The sequence below is a fragment of the Botryllus schlosseri genome, chromosome 8, assembly GCF_051294905.1.
Source record: "Botryllus schlosseri isolate E-star chromosome 8, Bs_hap1, whole genome shotgun sequence".
NCBI classification, from domain to species: Eukaryota; Metazoa; Chordata; class Ascidiacea; order Stolidobranchia; family Styelidae; genus Botryllus; species Botryllus schlosseri.
In genome coordinates, this window is record NC_137243.1 from 26,392,935 (window position 1) to 26,415,824 (window position 22,890).

General features: G+C 38.8%; 2 protein-coding genes, 1 long non-coding RNA gene and 1 other non-coding gene across 7 annotated transcripts; 2 read left to right on the forward strand and 2 right to left on the reverse strand.

The window, feature by feature from the left end:
• Positions 1-50: 50 nt before the first annotated feature.
• On the reverse strand, positions 51-22,323 carry LOC145444169 (uncharacterized). Of its 2 annotated transcripts, XR_013916627.1 has the most exons (4): positions 21,795-22,323; positions 20,560-21,505; positions 20,163-20,313; positions 17,796-18,473 (listed from the first exon to the last, which is right to left on the reverse strand). It is a non-coding gene; the product is annotated as an uncharacterized LOC145444169 (long non-coding RNA). The 2 variants fall into 2 exon arrangements; XR_013916628.1 differs by lacking the exons at positions 20,560-21,505; positions 21,795-22,323 and adding an exon at positions 51-837 and having other exon boundaries at positions 18,277-18,473; positions 20,163-20,451.
• Trnan-guu (transfer RNA asparagine (anticodon GUU)) lies at positions 132-205 on the forward strand. Its single transcript has one exon. It is a non-coding gene; the product is annotated as a tRNA-Asn (tRNA).
• On the reverse strand, positions 4,974-8,285 carry LOC145444167 (uncharacterized). 2 transcript variants are annotated; one of them, XM_080322089.1, is made up of 5 exons: positions 7,339-8,285; positions 7,113-7,277; positions 6,557-6,724; positions 6,280-6,451; positions 4,974-6,005 (listed from the first exon to the last, which is right to left on the reverse strand). In XM_080322089.1, exons 1-5 carry the CDS (start codon positions 7,450-7,452, stop codon positions 5,935-5,937), a joined length of 690 nt encoding a protein of 229 aa, XP_080178215.1. In that variant the 5' UTR covers positions 7,453-8,285; the 3' UTR covers positions 4,974-5,934. The 2 variants fall into 2 exon arrangements, with proteins under 2 accessions (XP_080178215.1, XP_080178214.1); XM_080322088.1 differs by lacking the exon at positions 4,974-6,005 and having other exon boundaries at positions 6,076-6,451.
• LOC145444168 (uncharacterized) lies at positions 10,918-14,042 on the forward strand. Of its 2 annotated transcripts, XM_080322092.1 has the most exons (5): positions 10,918-11,677; positions 11,739-11,903; positions 12,292-12,459; positions 12,565-12,736; positions 13,011-14,042. In XM_080322092.1, exons 1-5 carry the CDS (start codon positions 11,564-11,566, stop codon positions 13,079-13,081), a joined length of 690 nt encoding a protein of 229 aa, XP_080178218.1. In that variant the 5' UTR covers positions 10,918-11,563; the 3' UTR covers positions 13,082-14,042. The 2 variants fall into 2 exon arrangements, with proteins under 2 accessions (XP_080178218.1, XP_080178217.1); XM_080322091.1 differs by lacking the exon at positions 13,011-14,042 and having other exon boundaries at positions 12,565-12,940.
• Positions 22,324-22,890: the final 567 nt, after the last annotated feature.

Sequence of the window (22,890 nt, forward strand, 5' to 3'; positions counted from 1 at the left end):
TGTGATTTGCAAATCTTTCCCGAATATCAAATTATGGAGGCCCTAGTTATAGGCCTACTACACAACTGTAGTTATCCCTTTCATGAGGGGCCGCATAAAAAAAAGCTTAAGAACCACCGCCACGTATAGCCGTCTCTGTGGCGCAATCGGTCAGCGCGTTCGGCTGTTAACCGAAAGGTTGGTGGTTCGAGCCCACCCAGGGACGCTATTTTATGTAGTTATGGTGATAGCTTGCTGAGGGAACTGCATCGAAGACGTCTGATCAACAACATATAACTTCTAGCACTCGCATTGTGCAATTTTCTTATTCGTTCGTAACTTGTAATATAGGCTATGCATGTTAGATTCTCAAAGTACGCATGATATCCCAGTAAACACAGTACAGACCAAAGATGTAGAAAGCGGAGTCCGATATAGTAGATATTAGAGCTCGGCAGGTAGTAGAAAGGGGGATTTTGTGTCGACTCAATTCAATGTCTTTTCTATGTCCTTCAATAATGTAAATATTATGTAGATGCTACAGCCTTTAAACATGGTGAGTAGAATGTAGATCCTACATTAGAAGAATATCCTGATATAATAACCTGTTTTCTACCACTGGGCATAACCTGATCACGGCTGCGTACACACACACACACCACATTATCTACTACATATTAATCACATTCGCGGTAATTTATTCCAAAACGGAATTGGCAAATAATGCCGGTGTAAAAAATGAAACGAACGAAATTACTTGTAGTGCCAAGTAGCAATGAATGAAACTATGAGAACAGTCAGTAATCAGGTTTCATCGTCTGATGATGATAATCCCTCTGGCGTTTTCTTTTCAACACCCTGCAGAAATAAAATGAAAATGACGATTATTAGCTAAGACATTCGTACTGCGAAAATGGCAGAGGTAGCGAGTAACGAATGACTCCTGCATTTTTTCGCCCATACTTACTAAAATGGATTTGATTCTACACTATTTCCACTTGTTTTTTTTATTATATTTTTTATTATTATATGACTAGACAACTGACTTCAATCGCCACTTCTACTTGATTATCAAGATCAACGATGACTACTTCAGCAATCTTTGAAAACAGCCACTAACACAAAAAGAATTCTTGACTAAAATTTCTTCACATTCTGTCAAAAATGATCAATTCAACAATCCAAATGAATCAATTATTTGGCAGCTAGTTGGAGAGATATATACTCAAGTCTAGAAAGTGGAATGATACTCTAGTAGTGTATTAAGGCCGATTATAGCCACCAATGAGCGAGCGCCACGTGTCCAGCCACGCCCACTTTCAAATTTAAATATTCCCGCGTATTTTTTTTTTAATTTTAATTTTTTTGTCTCGAATTTCAGTGAATTATGAGAACGGTTACTTTCCGAGAATTGAACCGAGGACCCCCCGACTCAGATATGAAACGCGCCTTCTCCTGGAATCGAACCGAGAACCTTGTGTCTTATAGACCTGAACTGTAACCATTACACTACCGCGCTCGCTGAGAATATGCGTATGTATTGAAGCTTTAACGCCGAATGAAAACGGCTCCTCTCCCTGATTTGAACCGAGGACCCTATGACTTGTAGAACAGAACCGTAACCATTACACTGTCGCGCTCGCTGCCAATGCCTGTCCGTATTGAAGCTTTAAAAAAAAGGTTGTCTAATAAGGCGCAAGCATTGAAAACACATTTGTTATTGGTGCGACAATCACCATATATTTTTCGGTATATCCACATGATAATGGTCCCTATTGACCTCAGAAAAGGATTCAGGTCCATTTTCCGGCCTCAAGAAAGCTACCATTAAATTAGAGATGGCTACCGTACGCTTCCGAGCCCGCGCTCTCAATTGTAAGGCGAGGCGACGAGTGTACCAGTACCATTACAGACGTACAACGAACGATCAATGTAAGTGGCTCTGTAAATCATGAGCAATAATAAGCGACGAGTGTGCCATCAACATTATAGACGTACAAACGAGCATATTCAACTAGCATTGATGCTTTATCGATATAGCGCAGTATGTGTAGCTGGATGCTAACCAATTCGAATTTAACAATGCGACCCGCGCACAATTATGTAGCCCGATTTTCGTTGAATATTGACGACCCCAATAAATCGAATGAGCTCTTTTCCGCAGACATCTATGACACAGCTGTCAGTCCAGTGGACACGAACTTGAGATTCCGTAGGGTTAAATTCCGCATCAAATAAGATCAGAGCGCCTTTTCTCGCTTTCAGGATTTGGACTGATGCGTCCGGCCTATGTCGCAACACTACAATATGTGGTAACACGAACCTGTGCACACGTACAGTTGTTATTTGTAGTGTCATCGTCGCCCGCCAATGCGATAAACTCCCAACGGCCGACACATTGGTCTTCAATCTAATACCAGCATATTTTTTGTAGGTCGAGAACAAGGGTAATTTAATTGCAACTAAAATGCCTGCGGCTTGTTTTGGCTCGAGGGTCGAATGCAACATATGAATCCACTCGCGTTACGCACTATAGCCTATTTAGGATGATGAGCCAAAACGCGTAGGCGAGGACATGGAGATAATAACTAGCCTATATATTTAGAACAAATCAAGCATTGATTTCACGATAACGTATTCGTTATAACGTCATAAAAATTTAGCGAGTTTTATAAGCTGCTTATCCTCAATAACCAATTTGCGGAAATTAGTGAAGAAGTGGATTGTACAGATTCTTAGAACTGCACGACAATCTGGTTATAGATTTGCTGATGCTACCTGCTGCCAGCATCATAACCATGCAACCTTTACTTACCCGTCAGCTAATGTCTTACTATGTAAAACATGCATTCTACACGTTCTTCCGTGTAGACGAACGTAATTTACCGATGTCCTAAATATTCAATTAATTCGGTTACTTTATGTGGCAGCTCATAATTTGAAATCGGCAACGACTTCATTACATTACAAGTCTTACAGTTTACGTTACTTCTTGCTCGTTTCTTTACTGCAAAAAGCGTTTATATTCAACTCGTCGCATTTTAGATTGCTTCGAGTCGTGGCGGTAGTTATGAATAAGTTAATATTGTGCCTACTGCCCAGTGCACCTATAGATGCGGAATCTACTTAACACGCGCATGGATCGCTTATTTCAAACAAATCGCATAAAGTAATAAACGTGCTGGAGTTGTCAATCTAAAATCACATTCATGATACGAAATGAGTCATCGCCATTTTGAATTTATGATATGTTTATAAACTACATTTGAAAATGCGTGGGCCCCGAAGTCAGGTTATTGCAACAGCTATAAAAAAAAAGTAACATAGTGAGTTTAATTAGGTCGATAAAATATTATATATTTTTCGAATACATTTCATCCATATCTACAAATATATCTTGATGCTATCGTGAGCCACTAAAATGTTCTCCGCATGCGATCCGCTAACCGTAGTTTGCTCATCCCTGGTTTTAATCATAATCTTTCGAGTAAGTTCTGTTGGTAGGCAAGCCCCACCAGAATATATTTTGATAAAGGCAAGAGTAAATCGTTATCGAGCACCTTTCGTTATCAACTTCTTCAGTAACTCAAAATCGGTAACCGATCGCGACCTCTCGGAATAAATGAACACAATGCAATATGAACAGGACATGAAGCTACGATGTCCGATAATTCCTTTCAATTAAAGTAGAAGTATAGCCATTTCCGACCGAGTAAAACGTTACTCGGCATTGCGCTCTCGATAGTAGTGAGAAATGATATTCGTTTACTTTCGATAATATCCAACATACGGACTCATGTCGAGGGCAATTTTCAGAACTCTAATATCGCATAGCCTAACTTTCCAATATTTTTCGATTTATTTAGTCATGTTTTCCTAGCGATAGCCATTCAGCATCGCGAAAATTCATAGTACAATTTAGAATAAACTGCTAACTTTTATCAAGGTCTTTGAAAAGTACTTTTCAACATTTAACTATCATGACATAGTAAACTTCTACTCAAGTACGAGAAGTAGCGATTGTAAGGTGATTAGAAAATAAGTATTACGGGCCCAGTTTTGCCTAAAACCTAAATCACAACACGTTATCTGATCCATTCCGAATGACGAGATTAAATATCCCTGAAAAATGAATAATATTCATAATATTCACATTGCTATACATAAAATTTGCTCTGACATTGCCCATAGTGACCATTTAGAATTGGATAGTAAAGGAGTCGAAATTTCTTCGATGCGCCTAGTGCACTAATTCGAGTGCTGAAATCCGAATCGACTAATTTGTTATAATGATTCGGGTCGAGTAGTAAAATTTAATTAGCGAGCACTGAAATTACAGTAATATAGTTATATCACCGATACGAAATTTGGTAGCCATTTCCCCGGAATAGTAATCAGTCCGAAACATTATGATAAATAGATAAGGTTGAAGAAATATAAAAATATCATCAATGGTGTATGTATTATGAAACTGGAAATATTGTATTTGTGGTAGCACGCAATTGGTTTCCAATTCGTAATTTCAACCGCATCGGCAGTTTTTTCATAAAAATAAATAAACAAATACTTTGATACTAATTTCAAAATAACGCAAATCTCTTAATGAATGTCCCTTGAATAGTAATTAATCCAAAACATTATCATGCAAGGTCCGAGAAACATAAAAATATCATTAATGTGGTATGCATTGTGAAACGGGCAATATTTTCTTTGCGGTGACCAGGGAATATGTTCTAATTCGTAATTTCAAGCCCATCATCATTCTCTCATAATAATGAATTAGCAAATCCTTGGATCCTAATTTTCAAAGTAGCTTAGGTCTCTGAATGAGCTCTGACTCGCTGTTATCTTCAAATCATGGAATTATTACGAGTATCACCATCGCTCACTGAAGAAAGGGATGAAATTATATCCGGGGCATATTCCTTGGCCAGGAATTTTATCATGTACGAATTAGGCGGGCCTAGCGTTAAAGCAAATACGAAAGCGGAGGCAACCTTACGGCGAGTTAGTGATGAAATGTTCGAGCGACATCGAACTGTCGTAAACGCAATCTCTAAACGTCTCCGATACAGTATTGTTGAAGTCGACGAAAAATATGAAGAATATTCTGCGGAAGAGCGGATGTTCCTGATGATAGCTGACGAAATTTTTAAAGATACCCAAGAGAATTGGGGTCGGATCGTATCTGTGTTCGTGCTCGGTAGCATTCTTGCTCGCAAAAACGAGGATGAGCATCACGGTGATAATATAGAAGGTATCATACAGTCAGTCGGGAATTACATTGGTAGTAGAAGGCGAAAGTGGATAGCGGAAAATGGAGGATGGGTAAGCGATTTTACAGTGCCTGATAAGGATTTGGCAATTATCATTTAGCTTGAGGTACTGTGTATCTGCTCTCGAGAGTCCATACCACCTATCGATAATGAAACTTAGCTTGCACTTCACAATTCGGTTTTCAATTTACATTTTGTCATAAGGCACAGTAATTTACATTCCAAGCGCTCCAAACTTTGAATTACCTTGCAAGTACGGTAACTTTCCTCTGCAAGATTAGGAAGGCTTACATTCTTTTGTTTGTTTCAGGACAGTTTTGTAGGATTTTTTGATAACGCAGCTTTCGATGATATTAAAGTTTGGAAGAGGCTCATGCTTGTTGGAATTGGACTGACGTCTATTGCAATGGCAATAACAAGATCATGGATAGTCCTTTGCCGTACATCATGTAATATTTTTTAAATAATATATTTCTTCGCCGTTTAATTACATAAATTTTACTGTAGGACGGATGCAGTTTCTTCTGAGATTACATTAAAGATTGCTCCATAAAACCGTCTTTATCTGGAACATTTTCATTTTTCAAATTTATACAGCTACGTAAGGAAATTGCTAGGTTACCTAGAAAACGCCGCAGGTCAAATTTGATCCAATTCCGACCATAGTAGCGACAAGGAGTTATGACAGCTCAAAATGATCCATCTTTCGAAGCCAAATATCGTTGGTTCTCCACGACCAAATATCGTGTTCTATAAATATGGTTTATATGGAACAGATATAAATGTTGCTATTTTGTTGTTATCTGCGAAGAATACTTTGCTCAGTAATTAATTTCACGGGGATTCTAAACCTCAATACATACAAGTGAGCAAAGTTACATTAATTTGCGTTAACCTGTAGTGTTATGTAACTACCTACAATTCTATCAAGACGTAGCGAACACGACAAGTAATATGGAGTGAAGGAATAAGGGCGCGAAATTCCAATGTATAGATGCATATTTAGGCGGAAATATCGTCTTACCGGACGAATGCAATTGTTTCCTTAAAGTTTTCCTGTCTACGCCATTCAAGCGCGGTAAGATCAGTTTGAGTTGGCGACATTCAGGATGATATTTCAAGAAGCTCTGAATGATAGTCACATATTCCTCGTCGATTCTTGTTCTATCGCTGTCACTGAGGTCGAATACCTTTAGCTGTTCATTGAATAATTGAATGTTAGGCGGTTTAGGTCAATTTCATAAACGAAATCTGAACTAAATTGCTTTATTGAGAACCATGAGAGAGCAGAAAGAACTTACTGTAGTGCATCGCTTGCCCATCTCTTCACTAAGATTCCTGATTTGCATGGAAAGCATCTTGCAATCACTCAGGTTGAATTCTTCAACGCGGGTTTTGTGCAGGATTTCAGTTACTGTTTTGTAGCAGGAGGAAATGTCGGGATTTCTACTCAAATCCAGCGAATGCAGCTAAAACACAGTGTGATATTCAGATATTTTACGACGCTACAAACCACTCAGTTGCAGTAATAATAATATTTATCGACGACAGAGCAATATTATCAATTTCTTCGCCTCATCGCAGAACTGGTGTAATACAGAAAATAATGAACGTCTATAGGATATCGAAGAAACGGCGGAAACTAGCATTAATATGTATGAGCGATGGAAAATCTTTCACTCATAAGCAAGGACACTTTTCATCAGCAGACGTGATCAGGAATGCCTTATTGATGATAAATTCGCTCGCCAAATGCAATGCCATGCCTGACGGTGCTTGGAACTCGCATTAGTTGCAAACTATGCTTGATTATTTCACTAGTAAGAAAACAAAACAGATCTAGCTAAAATGGATCACCTCATGATTACCGAGACCATTGTTCAGCGACGTTAATGAATGTTCATCCAATTCGCAAGCTGAAAGTCGAACTGCCTTCGTGTTATGCCTTTTCGCGAAACGTCCGATTTCTTGCAATCCTACCGGTTCCAAATCCGTATTGTAACTTAGATCGAGTTTATCAACCTACAAAATACAGCAAATTATTCTGAAAACGACACACAAAATTGCGGAAACGAGTGGCTACCTCGATTTCACCAAAACATTCAAAAGCATGAATTTCCTCCGGTGTGAGGTCGCATCCTTTCATCACAAGAGTAACCGCTCTGTCTTTACAAAATAAGGGCGGCAGTGCAGCCATACACTCTTCATCCAGACGATTATAGCTGATGTCGAGATATTGGAGCTAAACGAATATGGGAAACTGACAACTTACGACCAGAATTAATCGGGGATGAGGACAAACAGTACAAACTTATAACATAGAAATGTTGATTAGCCAGTCACGTCATAATAGATTGGCGAAATGTTCTGAGATTAAAATAGAATTTCTGTGATTCGTCTCAAATGGACTCTTTGCAAGCAGTCATAAAGAATGTGACTATTGACCACTACTGAACAACAATCGCTCAAGACAAGATCCATATACCTTACTGTTTTTGACCTGCATGGCGACGAAATCCTTTGACCGCAAGTGTGAGTTCACAAGTGACAAATAGGTTAGATCGCTTGAAATAATAGTCCCGAGTTGCGTAAAGTTGATGTTTTCGCCGTAGCTGAGATCGAGTTTTTGCAATTTAACCTATGGGAATGAGGTAATAAAAGTCTCATATCGAAAGGATCTATACTAGATTAGGGTCCGGATATTTTCATCGCCAATACCTGATGCTGTCTGATAAGTTGACTCAAAACGATCAGAAAATCGTTAGATCCGCTACTTTCTTCCAGGTTGAGTTCCGTCGAGCCACACTTCTTCATCAACTCGCAGATGGCTGGCAGGAGTTTGTCAATGCCATCGTGGGCTGTGACGCTGACTTTTTTTATTTGGACCTGGACGAGTGCAAAACTTTCCCCCATAAAACAGTAATTGAGGTGATGAATAATTAAACCCTCATCAACTCTCACTAGTCTAGTATGACTATTGCGATAAATGGCTACACCGGTGCGCGATTGAGCATTGTTCGGTACGATACCTTCAATTCACGCGTAGTAACAATATTAATATGAAACAATGCGGTCATGATGAAGGTTTTTTTAAAGCCCGCTATGTATATTATACGGATAAACATGCTTAAATTGAACGTGGGTTTATAATGCTCAGTGACTTTGAGCGGTATGTGTAAATGTGTTTACCTCAAATTCAAATTCGCGAATTTGGTCCAATATCATCTTTACAAGGTTTTCATTGAGATGGCATTGGCGGAATTCTAACTCGTACATGCGAGATTTCTCCATGAGACCATTCACGATATTCTTTACATCCAATTCAGTCGTAGTTTTATGATAGATCCCACAAGGAATTTCAACTTCATCATGATCCATAAGTATTGATTGATGGTACATCCTGTTATCACCTTTAGCATATGTGAATCATAAATAATTCATGATCAGGAAATAAAATTAATAATAATTATAATCAACCTCCAATGTGATTTTTGTGTCGGACTATTTCAATATTTCGATAAGTCGGATAAAATGATGATACGTGACATATATACTCAAGCAAGAAACCGCTCCAGTACCAACACCACCACGTATGCCAATAACATATGACTGAATCATGGTAGTTTGCGGAGTTTAGTCAGCCATTGTACAGTTTATGCGCTATGAGAATATCGAGTTAATCCAATTACACCATCATAAAATTTATCCAAGAGTCAAAATTATATTATTTTTCAGTATTGTATGACCGAAATTATTAAAAATAAACATCCAAAAAGTTTAAGCTTCGGTTTTTACTTTATGAGAATAATTTTATATACTTATTTATAGTCATGGTAGGGTTGTGTAATAACGAAGGTGTTTTTAACAACAAGCTATCAATAACTTCACAAATGACACAAGCTAATTGATAAATTTTGAAATTGCCTGTAAGATATTAAGCTAATTATCAGAGTCGACGGCGATAAAACTATTTTACTTGAGTAATATTTATCGCTACATAAATATCGTTATGCCTTTGATACGATGTAAATAGTTATCTCGTGCGGCGTCCGTTGCGTGTCGTCACCCTTCGTACACCGTCAAGGAATAAGCTACCCGGTGCCGTTGAGTTGTGATTATTTAGCGTAGACTTAAGTTGTGATATTGCAAATTTTGAGGTTCTAAGATGGGTCCATTCGGGTAAAAAGGAGCCCACGAATGCGATAAAGAGACAATTCTGAGGATGCCGCCCGCCCCTATTTAATCCCTTTTATCGCCCCGAACCCCGAGCGGGGCGGGCGGCATCCTCAGAATTGTCTCTTTATCGCATTCGTGGGCTCCTTTTTACCCGAATGGACCCATCTTAGAACCTCAAAATTTGCAATATCACAACTTAAGTCTACGCTAAATAATCACAACTCAACGGCACCGGGTAGCTTATTCCTTGACGGTGTACGAAGGGTGACGACACGCAACGGACGCCGCACGAGATAACTATTTACATCGTATCAAAGGCATAACGATATTTATGTAGCGATAAATATTACTCAAGTAAAATAGTTTTATCGCCGTCGACTCTGATAATTAGCTTAATATCTTACAGGCAATTTCAAAATTTATCAATTAGCTTGTGTCATTTGTGAAGTTATTGATAGCTTGTTGTTAAAAACACCTTCGTTATTACACAACCCTACCATGACTATAAATAAGTATATAAAATTATTCTCATAAAGTAAAAACCGAAGCTTAAACTTTTTGGATGTTTATTTTTAATAATTTCGGTCATACAATACTGAAAAATAATATAATTTTGACTCTTGGATAAATTTTATGATGGTGTAATTGGATTAACTCGATATTCTCATAGCGCATAAACTGTACAATGGCTGACTAAACTCCGCAAACTACCATGATTCAGTCATATGTTATTGGCATACGTGGTGGTGTTGGTACTGGAGCGGTTTCTTGCTTGAGTATATATGTCACGTATCATCATTTTATCCGACTTATCGAAATATTGAAATAGTCCGACACAAAAATCACATTGGAGGTTGATTATAATTATTATTAATTTTATTTCCTGATCATGAATTATTTATGATTCACATATGCTAAAGGTGATAACAGGATGTACCATCAATCAATACTTATGGATCATGATGAAGTTGAAATTCCTTGTGGGATCTATCATAAAACTACGACTGAATTGGATGTAAAGAATATCGTGAATGGTCTCATCGAGAAATCTCGCATGTACGAGTTAGAATTCCGCCAATGCCATCTCAATGAAAACCTTGTAAAGATGATATTGGACCAAATTCGCGAATTTGAATTTGAGGTAAACACATTTACACATACCGCTCAAAGTCACTGAGCATTATAAACCCACGTTCAATTTAAGCATGTTTATCCGTATAATATACATAGCGGGCTTTAAAAAAACCTTCATCATGACCGCATTGTTTCATATTAATATTGTTACTACGCGTGAATTGAAGGTATCGTACCGAACAATGCTCAATCGCGCACCGGTGTAGCCATTTATCGCAATAGTCATACTAGACTAGTGAGAGTTGATGAGGGTTTAATTATTCATCACCTCAATTACTGTTTTATGGGGGAAAGTTTTGCACTCGTCCAGGTCCAAATAAAAAAGTCAGCGTCACAGCCCACGATGGCATTGACAAACTCCTGCCAGCCATCTGCGAGTTGATGAAGAAGTGTGGCTCGACGGAACTCAACCTGGAAGAAAGTAGCGGATCTAACGATTTTCTGATCGTTTTGAGTCAACTTATCAGACAGCATCAGGTATTGGCGATGAAAATATCCGGACCCTAATCTAGTATAGATCCTTTCGATATGAGACTTTTATTACCTCATTCCCATAGGTTAAATTGCAAAAACTCGATCTCAGCTACGGCGAAAACATCAACTTTACGCAACTCGGGACTATTATTTCAAGCGATCTAACCTATTTGTCACTTGTGAACTCACACTTGCGGTCAAAGGATTTCGTCGCCATGCAGGTCAAAAACAGTAAGGTATATGGATCTTGTCTTGAGCGATTGTTGTTCAGTAGTGGTCAATAGTCACATTCTTTATGACTGCTTGCAAAGAGTCCATTTGAGACGAATCACAGAAATTCTATTTTAATCTCAGAACATTTCGCCAATCTATTATGACGTGACTGGCTAATCAACATTTCTATGTTATAAGTTTGTACTGTTTGTCCTCATCCCCGATTAATTCTGGTCGTAAGTTGTCAGTTTCCCATATTCGTTTAGCTCCAATATCTCGACATCAGCTATAATCGTCTGGATGAAGAGTGTATGGCTGCACTGCCGCCCTTATTTTGTAAAGACAGAGCGGTTACTCTTGTGATGAAAGGATGCGACCTCACACCGGAGGAAATTCATGCTTTTGAATGTTTTGGTGAAATCGAGGTAGCCACTCGTTTCCGCAATTTTGTGTGTCGTTTTCAGAATAATTTGCTGTATTTTGTAGGTTGATAAACTCGATCTAAGTTACAATACGGATTTGGAACCGGTAGGATTGCAAGAAATCGGACGTTTCGCGAAAAGGCATAACACGAAGGCAGTTCGACTTTCAGCTTGCGAATTGGATGAACATTCATTAACGTCGCTGAACAATGGTCTCGGTAATCATGAGGTGATCCATTTTAGCTAGATCTGTTTTGTTTTCTTACTAGTGAAATAATCAAGCATAGTTTGCAACTAATGCGAGTTCCAAGCACCGTCAGGCATGGCATTGCATTTGGCGAGCGAATTTATCATCAATAAGGCATTCCTGATCACGTCTGCTGATGAAAAGTGTCCTTGCTTATGAGTGAAAGATTTTCCATCGCTCATACATATTAATGCTAGTTTCCGCCGTTTCTTCGATATCCTATAGACGTTCATTATTTTCTGTATTACACCAGTTCTGCGATGAGGCGAAGAAATTGATAATATTGCTCTGTCGTCGATAAATATTATTATTACTGCAACTGAGTGGTTTGTAGCGTCGTAAAATATCTGAATATCACACTGTGTTTTAGCTGCATTCGCTGGATTTGAGTAGAAATCCCGACATTTCCTCCTGCTACAAAACAGTAACTGAAATCCTGCACAAAACCCGCGTTGAAGAATTCAACCTGAGTGATTGCAAGATGCTTTCCATGCAAATCAGGAATCTTAGTGAAGAGATGGGCAAGCGATGCACTACAGTAAGTTCTTTCTGCTCTCTCATGGTTCTCAATAAAGCAATTTAGTTCAGATTTCGTTTATGAAATTGACCTAAACCGCCTAACATTCAATTATTCAATGAACAGCTAAAGGTATTCGACCTCAGTGACAGCGATAGAACAAGAATCGACGAGGAATATGTGACTATCATTCAGAGCTTCTTGAAATATCATCCTGAATGTCGCCAACTCAAACTGATCTTACCGCGCTTGAATGGCGTAGACAGGAAAACTTTAAGGAAACAATTGCATTCGTCCGGTAAGACGATATTTCCGCCTAAATATGCATCTATACATTGGAATTTCGCGCCCTTATTCCTTCACTCCATATTACTTGTCGTGTTCGCTACGTCTTGATAGAATTGTAGGTAGTTACATAACACTACAGGTTAACGCAAATTAATGTAACTTTGCTCACTTGTATGTATTGAGGTTTAGAATCCCCGTGAAATTAATTACTGAGCAAAGTATTCTTCGCAGATAACAACAAAATAGCAACATTTATATCTGTTCCATATAAACCATATTTATAGAACACGATATTTGGTCGTGGAGAACCAACGATATTTGGCTTCGAAAGATGGATCATTTTGAGCTGTCATAACTCCTTGTCGCTACTATGGTCGGAATTGGATCAAATTTGACCTGCGGCGTTTTCTAGGTAACCTAGCAATTTCCTTACGTAGCTGTATAAATTTGAAAAATGAAAATGTTCCAGATAAAGACGGTTTTATGGAGCAATCTTTAATGTAATCTCAGAAGAAACTGCATCCGTCCTACAGTAAAATTTATGTAATTAAACGGCGAAGAAATATATTATTTAAAAAATATTACATGATGTACGGCAAAGGACTATCCATGATCTTGTTATTGCCATTGCAATAGACGTCAGTCCAATTCCAACAAGCATGAGCCTCTTCCAAACTTTAATATCATCGAAAGCTGCGTTATCAAAAAATCCTACAAAACTGTCCTGAAACAAACAAAAGAATGTAAGCCTTCCTAATCTTGCAGAGGAAAGTTACCGTACTTGCAAGGTAATTCAAAGTTTGGAGCGCTTGGAATGTAAATTACTGTGCCTTATGACAAAATGTAAATTGAAAACCGAATTGTGAAGTGCAAGCTAAGTTTCATTATCGATAGGTGGTATGGACTCTCGAGAGCAGATACACAGTACCTCAAGCTAAATGATAATTGCCAAATCCTTATCAGGCACTGTAAAATCGCTTACCCATCCTCCATTTTCCGCTATCCACTTTCGCCTTCTACTACCAATGTAATTCCCGACTGACTGTATGATACCTTCTATATTATCACCGTGATGCTCATCCTCGTTTTTGCGAGCAAGAATGCTACCGAGCACGAACACAGATACGATCCGACCCCAATTCTCTTGGGTATCTTTAAAAATTTCGTCAGCTATCATCAGGAACATCCGCTCTTCCGCAGAATATTCTTCATATTTTTCGTCGACTTCAACAATACTGTATCGGAGACGTTTAGAGATTGCGTTTACGACAGTTCGATGTCGCTCGAACATTTCATCACTAACTCGCCGTAAGGTTGCCTCCGCTTTCGTATTTGCTTTAACGCTAGGCCCGCCTAATTCGTACATGATAAAATTCCTGGCCAAGGAATATGCCCCGGATATAATTTCATCCCTTTCTTCAGTGAGCGATGGTGATACTCGTAATAATTCCATGATTTGAAGATAACAGCGAGTCAGAGCTCATTCAGAGACCTAAGCTACTTTGAAAATTAGGATCCAAGGATTTGCTAATTCATTATTATGAGAGAATGATGATGGGCTTGAAATTACGAATTAGAACATATTCCCTGGTCACCGCAAAGAAAATATTGCCCGTTTCACAATGCATACCACATTAATGATATTTTTATGTTTCTCGGACCTTGCATGATAATGTTTTGGATTAATTACTATTCAAGGGACATTCATTAAGAGATTTGCGTTATTTTGAAATTAGTATCAAAGTATTTGTTTATTTATTTTTATGAAAAAACTGCCGATGCGGTTGAAATTACGAATTGGAAACCAATTGCGTGCTACCACAAATACAATATTTCCAGTTTCATAATACATACACCATTGATGATATTTTTATATTTCTTCAACCTTATCTATTTATCATAATGTTTCGGACTGATTACTATTCCGGGGAAATGGCTACCAAATTTCGTATCGGTGATATAACTATATTACTGTAATTTCAGTGCTCGCTAATTAAATTTTACTACTCGACCCGAATCATTATAACAAATTAGTCGATTCGGATTTCAGCACTCGAATTAGTGCACTAGGCGCATCGAAGAAATTTCGACTCCTTTACTATCCAATTCTAAATGGTCACTATGGGCAATGTCAGAGCAAATTTTATGTATAGCAATGTGAATATTATGAATATTATTCATTTTTCAGGGATATTTAATCTCGTCATTCGGAATGGATCAGATAACGTGTTGTGATTTAGGTTTTGAGGCAAAACTGGGCCCGTAATACTTATTTTCTAATCACCTTACAATCGCTACTTCTCGTACTTGAGTAGAAGTTTACTATGTCATGATAGTTAAATGTTGAAAAGTACTTTTCAAAGACCTTGATAAAAGTTAGCAGTTTATTCTAAATTGTACTATGAATTTTCGCGATGCTGAATGGCTATCGCTAGGAAAACATGACTAAATAAATCGAAAAATATTGGAAAGTTAGGCTATGCGATATTAGAGTTCTGAAAATTGCCCTCGACATGAGTCCGTATGTTGGATATTATCGAAAGTAAACGAATATCATTCTCACTACTATCGAGAGCGCAATGCCGAGTAACGTTTTACTCGGTCGGAAATGGCTATACTTCTACTTTAATTGAAAGGAATTATCGGACATCGTAGCTTCATGTCCTGTTCATATTGCATTGTGTTCATTTATTCCGAGAGGTCGCGATCGGTTACCGATTTTGAGTTACTGAAGAAGTTGATAACGAAAGGTGCTCGATAACGATTTACTCTTGCCTTTATCAAAATATATTCTGGTGGGGCTTGCCTACCAACAGAACTTACTCGAAAGATTATGATTAAAACCAGGGATGAGCAAACTACGGTTAGCGGATCGCATGCGGAGAACATTTTAGTGGCTCACGATAGCATCAAGATATATTTGTAGATATGGATGAAATGTATTCGAAAAATATATAATATTTTATCGACCTAATTAAACTCACTATGTTACTTTTTTTTTATAGCTGTTGCAATAACCTGACTTCGGGGCCCACGCATTTTCAAATGTAGTTTATAAACATATCATAAATTCAAAATGGCGATGACTCATTTCGTATCATGAATGTGATTTTAGATTGACAACTCCAGCACGTTTATTACTTTATGCGATTTGTTTGAAATAAGCGATCCATGCGCGTGTTAAGTAGATTCCGCATCTATAGGTGCACTGGGCAGTAGGCACAATATTAACTTATTCATAACTACCGCCACGACTCGAAGCAATCTAAAATGCGACGAGTTGAATATAAACGCTTTTTGCAGTAAAGAAACGAGCAAGAAGTAACGTAAACTGTAAGACTTGTAATGTAATGAAGTCGTTGCCGATTTCAAATTATGAGCTGCCACATAAAGTAACCGAATTAATTGAATATTTAGGACATCGGTAAATTACGTTCGTCTACACGGAAGAACGTGTAGAATGCATGTTTTACATAGTAAGACATTAGCTGACGGGTAAGTAAAGGTTGCTTGGTTATGATGCTGGCAGCAGGTAGCATCAGCAAATCTATAACCAGATTGTCGTGCAGTTCTAAGAATCTGTACAATCCACTTCTTCACTAATTTCCGCAAATTGGTTATTGAGGATAAGCAGCTTATAAAACTCGCTAAATTTTTATGACGTTATAACGAATACGTTATCGTGAAATCAATGCTTGATTTGTTCTAAATATATAGGCTAGTTATTATCTCCATGTCCTCGCCTACGCGTTTTGGCTCATCATCCTAAATAGGCTATAGTGCGTAACGCGAATGGATTCATATGTTGCATTCGACCCTCGAGCCAAAACAAGCCGCAGGCATTTTAGTTGCAATTAAATTACCCTTGTTCTCGACCTACAAAAAATATGCTGGTATTAGATTGAAGACCAATGTGTCGGCCGTTGGGAGTTTATCGCATTGGCGGGCGACGATGACACTACAAATAACAACTGTACGTGTGCACAGGTTCGTGTTACCACATATTGTAGTGTTGCGACATAGGCCGGACGCATCAGTCCAAATCCTGAAAGCGAGAAAAGGCGCTCTGATCTTATTTGATGCGGAATTTAACCCTACGGAATCTCAAGTTCGTGTCCACTGGACTGACAGCTGTGTCATAGATGTCTGCGGAAAAGAGCTCATTCGATTTATTGGGGTCGTCAATATTCAACGAAAATCGGGCTACATAATTGTGCGCGGGTCGCATTGTTAAATTCGAATTGGTTAGCATCCAGCTACACATACTGCGCTATATCGATAAAGCATCAATGCTAGTTGAATATGCTCGTTTGTACGTCTATAATGTTGATGGCACACTCGTCGCTTATTATTGCTCATGATTTACAGAGCCACTTACATTGATCGTTCGTTGTACGTCTGTAATGGTACTGGTACACTCGTCGCCTCGCCTTACAATTGAGAGCGCGGGCTCGGAAGCGTACGGTAGCCATCTCTAATTTAATGGTAGCTTTCTTGAGGCCGGAAAATGGACCTGAATCCTTTTCTGAGGTCAATAGGGACCATTATCATGTGGATATACCGAAAAATATATGGTGATTGTCGCACCAATAACAAATGTGTTTTCAATGCTTGCGCCTTATTAGACAACCTTTTTTTTAAAGCTTCAATACGGACAGGCATTGGCAGCGAGCGCGACAGTGTAATGGTTACGGTTCTGTTCTACAAGTCATAGGGTCCTCGGTTCAAATCAGGGAGAGGAGCCGTTTTCATTCGGCGTTAAAGCTTCAATACATACGCATATTCTCAGCGAGCGCGGTAGTGTAATGGTTACAGTTCAGGTCTATAAGACACAAGGTTCTCGGTTCGATTCCAGGAGAAGGCGCGTTTCATATCTGAGTCGGGAGGTCCTCGGTTCAATTCTCGGAAAGTAACCGTTCTCATAATTCACTGAAATTCGAGACAAAAAAATTAAAATTAAAAAAAAAATACGCGGGAATATTTAAATTTGAAAGTGGGCGTGGCTGGACACGTGGCGCTCGCTCATTGGTGGCTATAATCGGCCTTAATACACTACTTACTCTACCTGGAAAGCTGAAGACCTAACAATATTGTGTACAGAGAACAAAACATTTGAGTGGCTGCACTGGTATAGACATTAACAAATTATTAGAATTGACAGCAAGATAACCAGCAAGACATTAAAATGAGAATTAGTGCAGTTTCTAAGGCTGTAGCGATACTCAGCCAGGAAAGTAATTGACCTAGCAGAGAGCAAAACGTTGTAAATAAAGCGAGCGAAACCTCCGACAAATGATAAAACATTAGAATCGACAGTCTTACTAGAAGCAGAATAACAATCATGAGGGGTTAGAGAACAGAAGCCGGGAAGTGACCATCAGAAATTACTGAATACTGGCCGAACAGATCCATGACCACTAACAAATGGTCTTTTAATAGTCAATATTGATACCAAATGACACCACCCCTATTTCCACGCAACATTTAGCAAATACAGCGCTGGAGTCAACCTTATATAACCGCTAACCAAACGCCCATTAGTTTTCCCACCTACTACTACGCGCTTCGCGGATGGAAATACGCATTAAAGCGAACGGACGCGACTTGTCACACTCTTGCTATTTCTGCTCCTTTTTTTTCTTCGTTCCTCTTCTCTGTCGCTTCCGCTTCAGGAGAGAAACAGTCGGCCGCGTTTACGGATCGTGAATTCCCGGCTTAATGGTGATTCTTCCTCCAATGGTCAGCACCTTGAAAATTGAGAACAATGTTGTTGCAAAATGCATGAAAATTTGAAAGTTACATCATTCTAATTATTCCAGTTATGGCCGTGAATCGTTACAAGTGCGGTAACCATAAGAATTATTACTATACTTCAACTACAAATACAATATATTGTATAAAATAATTACCAATTCTTTTACGTTGATCGAGTCCCAAATAGATGAAATATGTCAAAACGTTTGCTAAAATTTTTTGTATAATTTGACAGATTCCGAAATCTTCTCAAAGTGCACCTTTCAAAAATTTGATATCAAGACTCCCAACATTTTACAATTCGAAGTTGGATGGCTTTACCAATACAAGTACAGTTTGTATCGCAATTGACAATTATGTAGAGAACGCTGCGAGACATGAGAGTAGGCCTACCCTAAAACGTTTCTCTGACATGGACATTAGGGCTCTTAAAAAAATGACTTTTTTTCTCAAATCGTTCTGGCTACTTGATAAAATTGTTAGGTTTTTTCTGAAATCGTTCTGGCTACTTGATAAAATTGTTAGGTTACCTAATTCAAGCCTACACACCAAATTTGGTTCAATTCCAACCAGTAGCCGCATTGCTACAGGAAAAGAAAGTTTATATTTATTATATAAAAATAAATATAAAAAATTTGAAAATTTTCTGTTCACCTCATGAAAGTGTTAGGTTATGTATAGAAACGATGTTCATCAAATTTGGTTCGATTCAAACAAGTGGAAGCGGAGTTATTGCCATCGAAATATTTGGACTTGAATAAAATAGTATTTGCGGTGGGCACCACTATAATAAATAAATAAAGAATTGTGTCACGCTGTCATACTGTTTTACGCGACCGTTGTTATACACTGCATTGTTGCTGTGCTCTGGCTCCATTGATGTTATTTCTACATTCGACATTAATGCGTCATAATTCTCCATCTGATTTTGAATTCAACTCTGTTTTGCTTCCTTTATCGTGCCGGTAGCTCTTTAATTGGCGCGCGAAAAGTTCTTCGGGTTTCAATAACGTTTATCATGAAGGTACTTTTAAAAGCAGTATTAAAATTTTGTACCACCAACCAGTATTTAATTACTATTTATCTTTAAAGTAAATGCTCATTGCATGAAGCAGGGTTGTAAGACTCGAGTCACGATTTTCTGTTGACTCGACTTGACTCAGGTCATCTTCTCAAAGTACGGAAATGACTCGACTCATTGCGCATGACTTGAGACTCAGACAGCCAAGACCGACATTTAATGATTATTTCAAAGAATAGTACAGCAAATCGCTATTGGGATTTCGCCTATTGATACTGGTATTTGAAAATGCGGCCAGAAACTGCTAAAAGTAAGGAAAATTCGTATATTATAAATGCGACCCACTCGATATCACAAAAAAATATAATAAGTTGGTTTAACAAGACCTAAATTGGAAACTAAGCAGCTAACACAATGACTTATACTCTGGCTCGAGTCATAATACCATAACTCGGACTCGACCCTCTGCTCGCTGACTTGGACTTGACTCGGTGGTGAATTAAAAATGACTCGAGTCAAAACTATAAAAGTGAAATTGACTTGCGACCCGGAGTCTTGTGACTTGGTTACAACCCTGGCATGAAGCCTCAATAGTTACATGAGTGGGGTGACTAGACAAAGAACACAGTCACATTTGCAGCATATCATGAATGTCTCTTACTATATGTGATTTTGTTCAAATGGAGGTTGATGAAAGTGTATTTCCCATTCTTTCCGACTCTGCTATAATTACACCAGACTGGCAACCTTCTTCATGATGCTTCTTGCTGACTGACCAATATTGTCGCCGCCAACGGTACGAGTGCAAATGTCTGATATGTCAATATAGGAACAGAATTAGTTGACTGTTCATGACCGTCCACGCTCAGAGTTGCATCTCAAAGATGCTAAAATAAGCCTAAATATAATCCAAGCAATACGATCGTCCACTTTGACTAACTGAATTTCTAAAAATAATAAACATAACACCTTGATAGTTTCCACATCTTACGTTTATATATACCGTCTGTTATCGGCACAACAAAGCATTTAAAAATAACAAAACAGATTCAACATACCACATATCTTGCAAAGGCTTCTGCTTTCATTCAATATGTCATCAAACTTCTTTAAATCCTCCTTTGTGGTGAGTGGCTTTGAAATTCTTCTAGGATCAATTCCGATATCGTTTTATCATATACAATCTATGGCGGAATAAAAATTTCGGATAAGTTCTAAAACGAACACAATTTTCCACACAAAAGTCAATTGCCACACGAAATGCCAAATGCTACGGTCCCATTTTACAAGGTATGGCGAGGTAACGTAGTTGTACGTTCCATTATAGCTAAACACCAATGAATTGCGGGTTCGAGCCTGACACGTCGACTCCATAATTCCTACCGAAGTGTTGGCCGTTTATCTAGGCTCCTCCTCGCCATCTGATCCGCATAGCCATGTCTTAAAAAGCCTAGGAGTGGGCCGTGCTATAAGTGGGCAGATGGTTGCCGATGAACTCGGCACTTGGTGAATTCGGCTATTAATATGAATTATTATACTAAAATTAGTATTATCAAGTGATTCGTCAATCTTGTAAGGATGTCAGGACATCCGTAGATCACGCAGTCACGGCGTGATTAGATCACGGATTGCGTAGCCGCAGGAAATGACGCAGCGCTCATATACCGACCACGCGCGGTCTGCTTGGAATCGATGGCGCGAGTGACGGGCCTGTGTCGTGCAAGTTTTGAGAAGATGGATCTTGTCGTTGTATGTGAGATCGAAGCTGTGGAACATCAAGCGGCGCTTCTTCGTTTATCGATCACAAGCCAGTGTTCCTCATCAACAAATGTGTCGCATGATCACGTCAAAATAAACTATTTTTTGCCTTTGGAGAGACGATTCCACTCTGGGTTAGGGTGTCTCGATAACAGGGTTGAAGGATCCCAAGATTACGAGATCTACCGCGAGCCACGACACGTTTAAATTTCCTTTTTGATACTGTTCATTCATTTAAATGCATTTCTAATGCGAAGGTTGGTTGGTTGGTTTGTGGTATTCATGGTGTTTGTCGACTACTATGGTCATTTACACCAGGCCGATATTCTTTTTATTTTCCGTAACTGCCGACTTATAGCACGGCCCACCTCTAGGCTTTTGTAAGACACCGCTGACGCGGATGATGTGGCGAGGAGGAGCCTAGGTAAACCTCCAACACTTAGGTATCGGAATTCGGAAGTCGACCTCGGTCGGACTCGAACCCGCACCCATTGGTGTTGCAGCCGCGGATTATACCACTGCGCTATCTCGCCACCTAATGCGAAGGTGTTCTAGTGCCAATTCCTCCAAGGGCCGAGTTCACCAAGTGAAGAGTGTCGCGTTATTTCCGCGCGGTTACGCAATCTGTGATCTAATCACGCCGTGACTGTGTGATCTACGCATGCCCTGACCCCCGTACAACATTGCCAACCACTCAAAGTGCCAAGTTCACCAGAAAACAGTCCAGTAACCAATCATGGTGACCGGTACCGCTACGAGATCTACCACGGCCGAATTCACCAAGTGCCGAGTTTGTGCGGCCGAATTCACCAAGTGCCGAGTTCACTGGTAATCGGGCAGATACGGAATAATAATAAGAAGAACCGGCCTGGTGTAAAATGACCAGTGTAGTCGAACCACCACCATGAACACCACAAACAAACAAACATCTAACATGGAAAAGAAATTACCTTTACAGCCTTTGACAAACACAGTTAACATTGAAACCAGCAATTTAGGTCTTATTCGAAAGCAGAATAACAAATGTTTTACCGGACATATCAAATCAAATGTTGTAAAGTTCATGTAAGCCCAAAATATTATCTTACTGTGACCATATTCTATCAATATGGACTGGCTAGCGAAATTCTCTGGGCCAACATAAACAAGCTGCGTTTGGTTTCAACGATTAATATTCTTGTCACTGGATTCGAGGTATAATTGCATTCAAATATCAAATTTTGCTCAATTAATCAACATCAAGTTGAAAATGTCCATTCTTGCACCAACTTTTATAAAATCAGGATGCCAGTACCAAGGCAGGTAACCTACGAATCAGTGTTCTACAGGTATGTATCTATATGACTTATAGGCCTAGAAAATTCAAGCATAAATATTATGATATAGGTATAGAAGGTAGGCCTACCGGTAATTCAGATGTTTGAAGCGACTTGGACAACTAGATAATTCTAGTGGTCTAATTTCACTAAATTAGAGCGAAATGCCAGTAATATAATTGTAATCTAATTCGGAAAAAACGGTTTAGCTCTATAATTCTAACCTGGAAACGTTGAGACTTTTCTACAGTTATGTCTACGCCTGGTTTGAAGAAAGTCAAACAGCTCTAGGCGTCATATACTGCAGGCAATTCG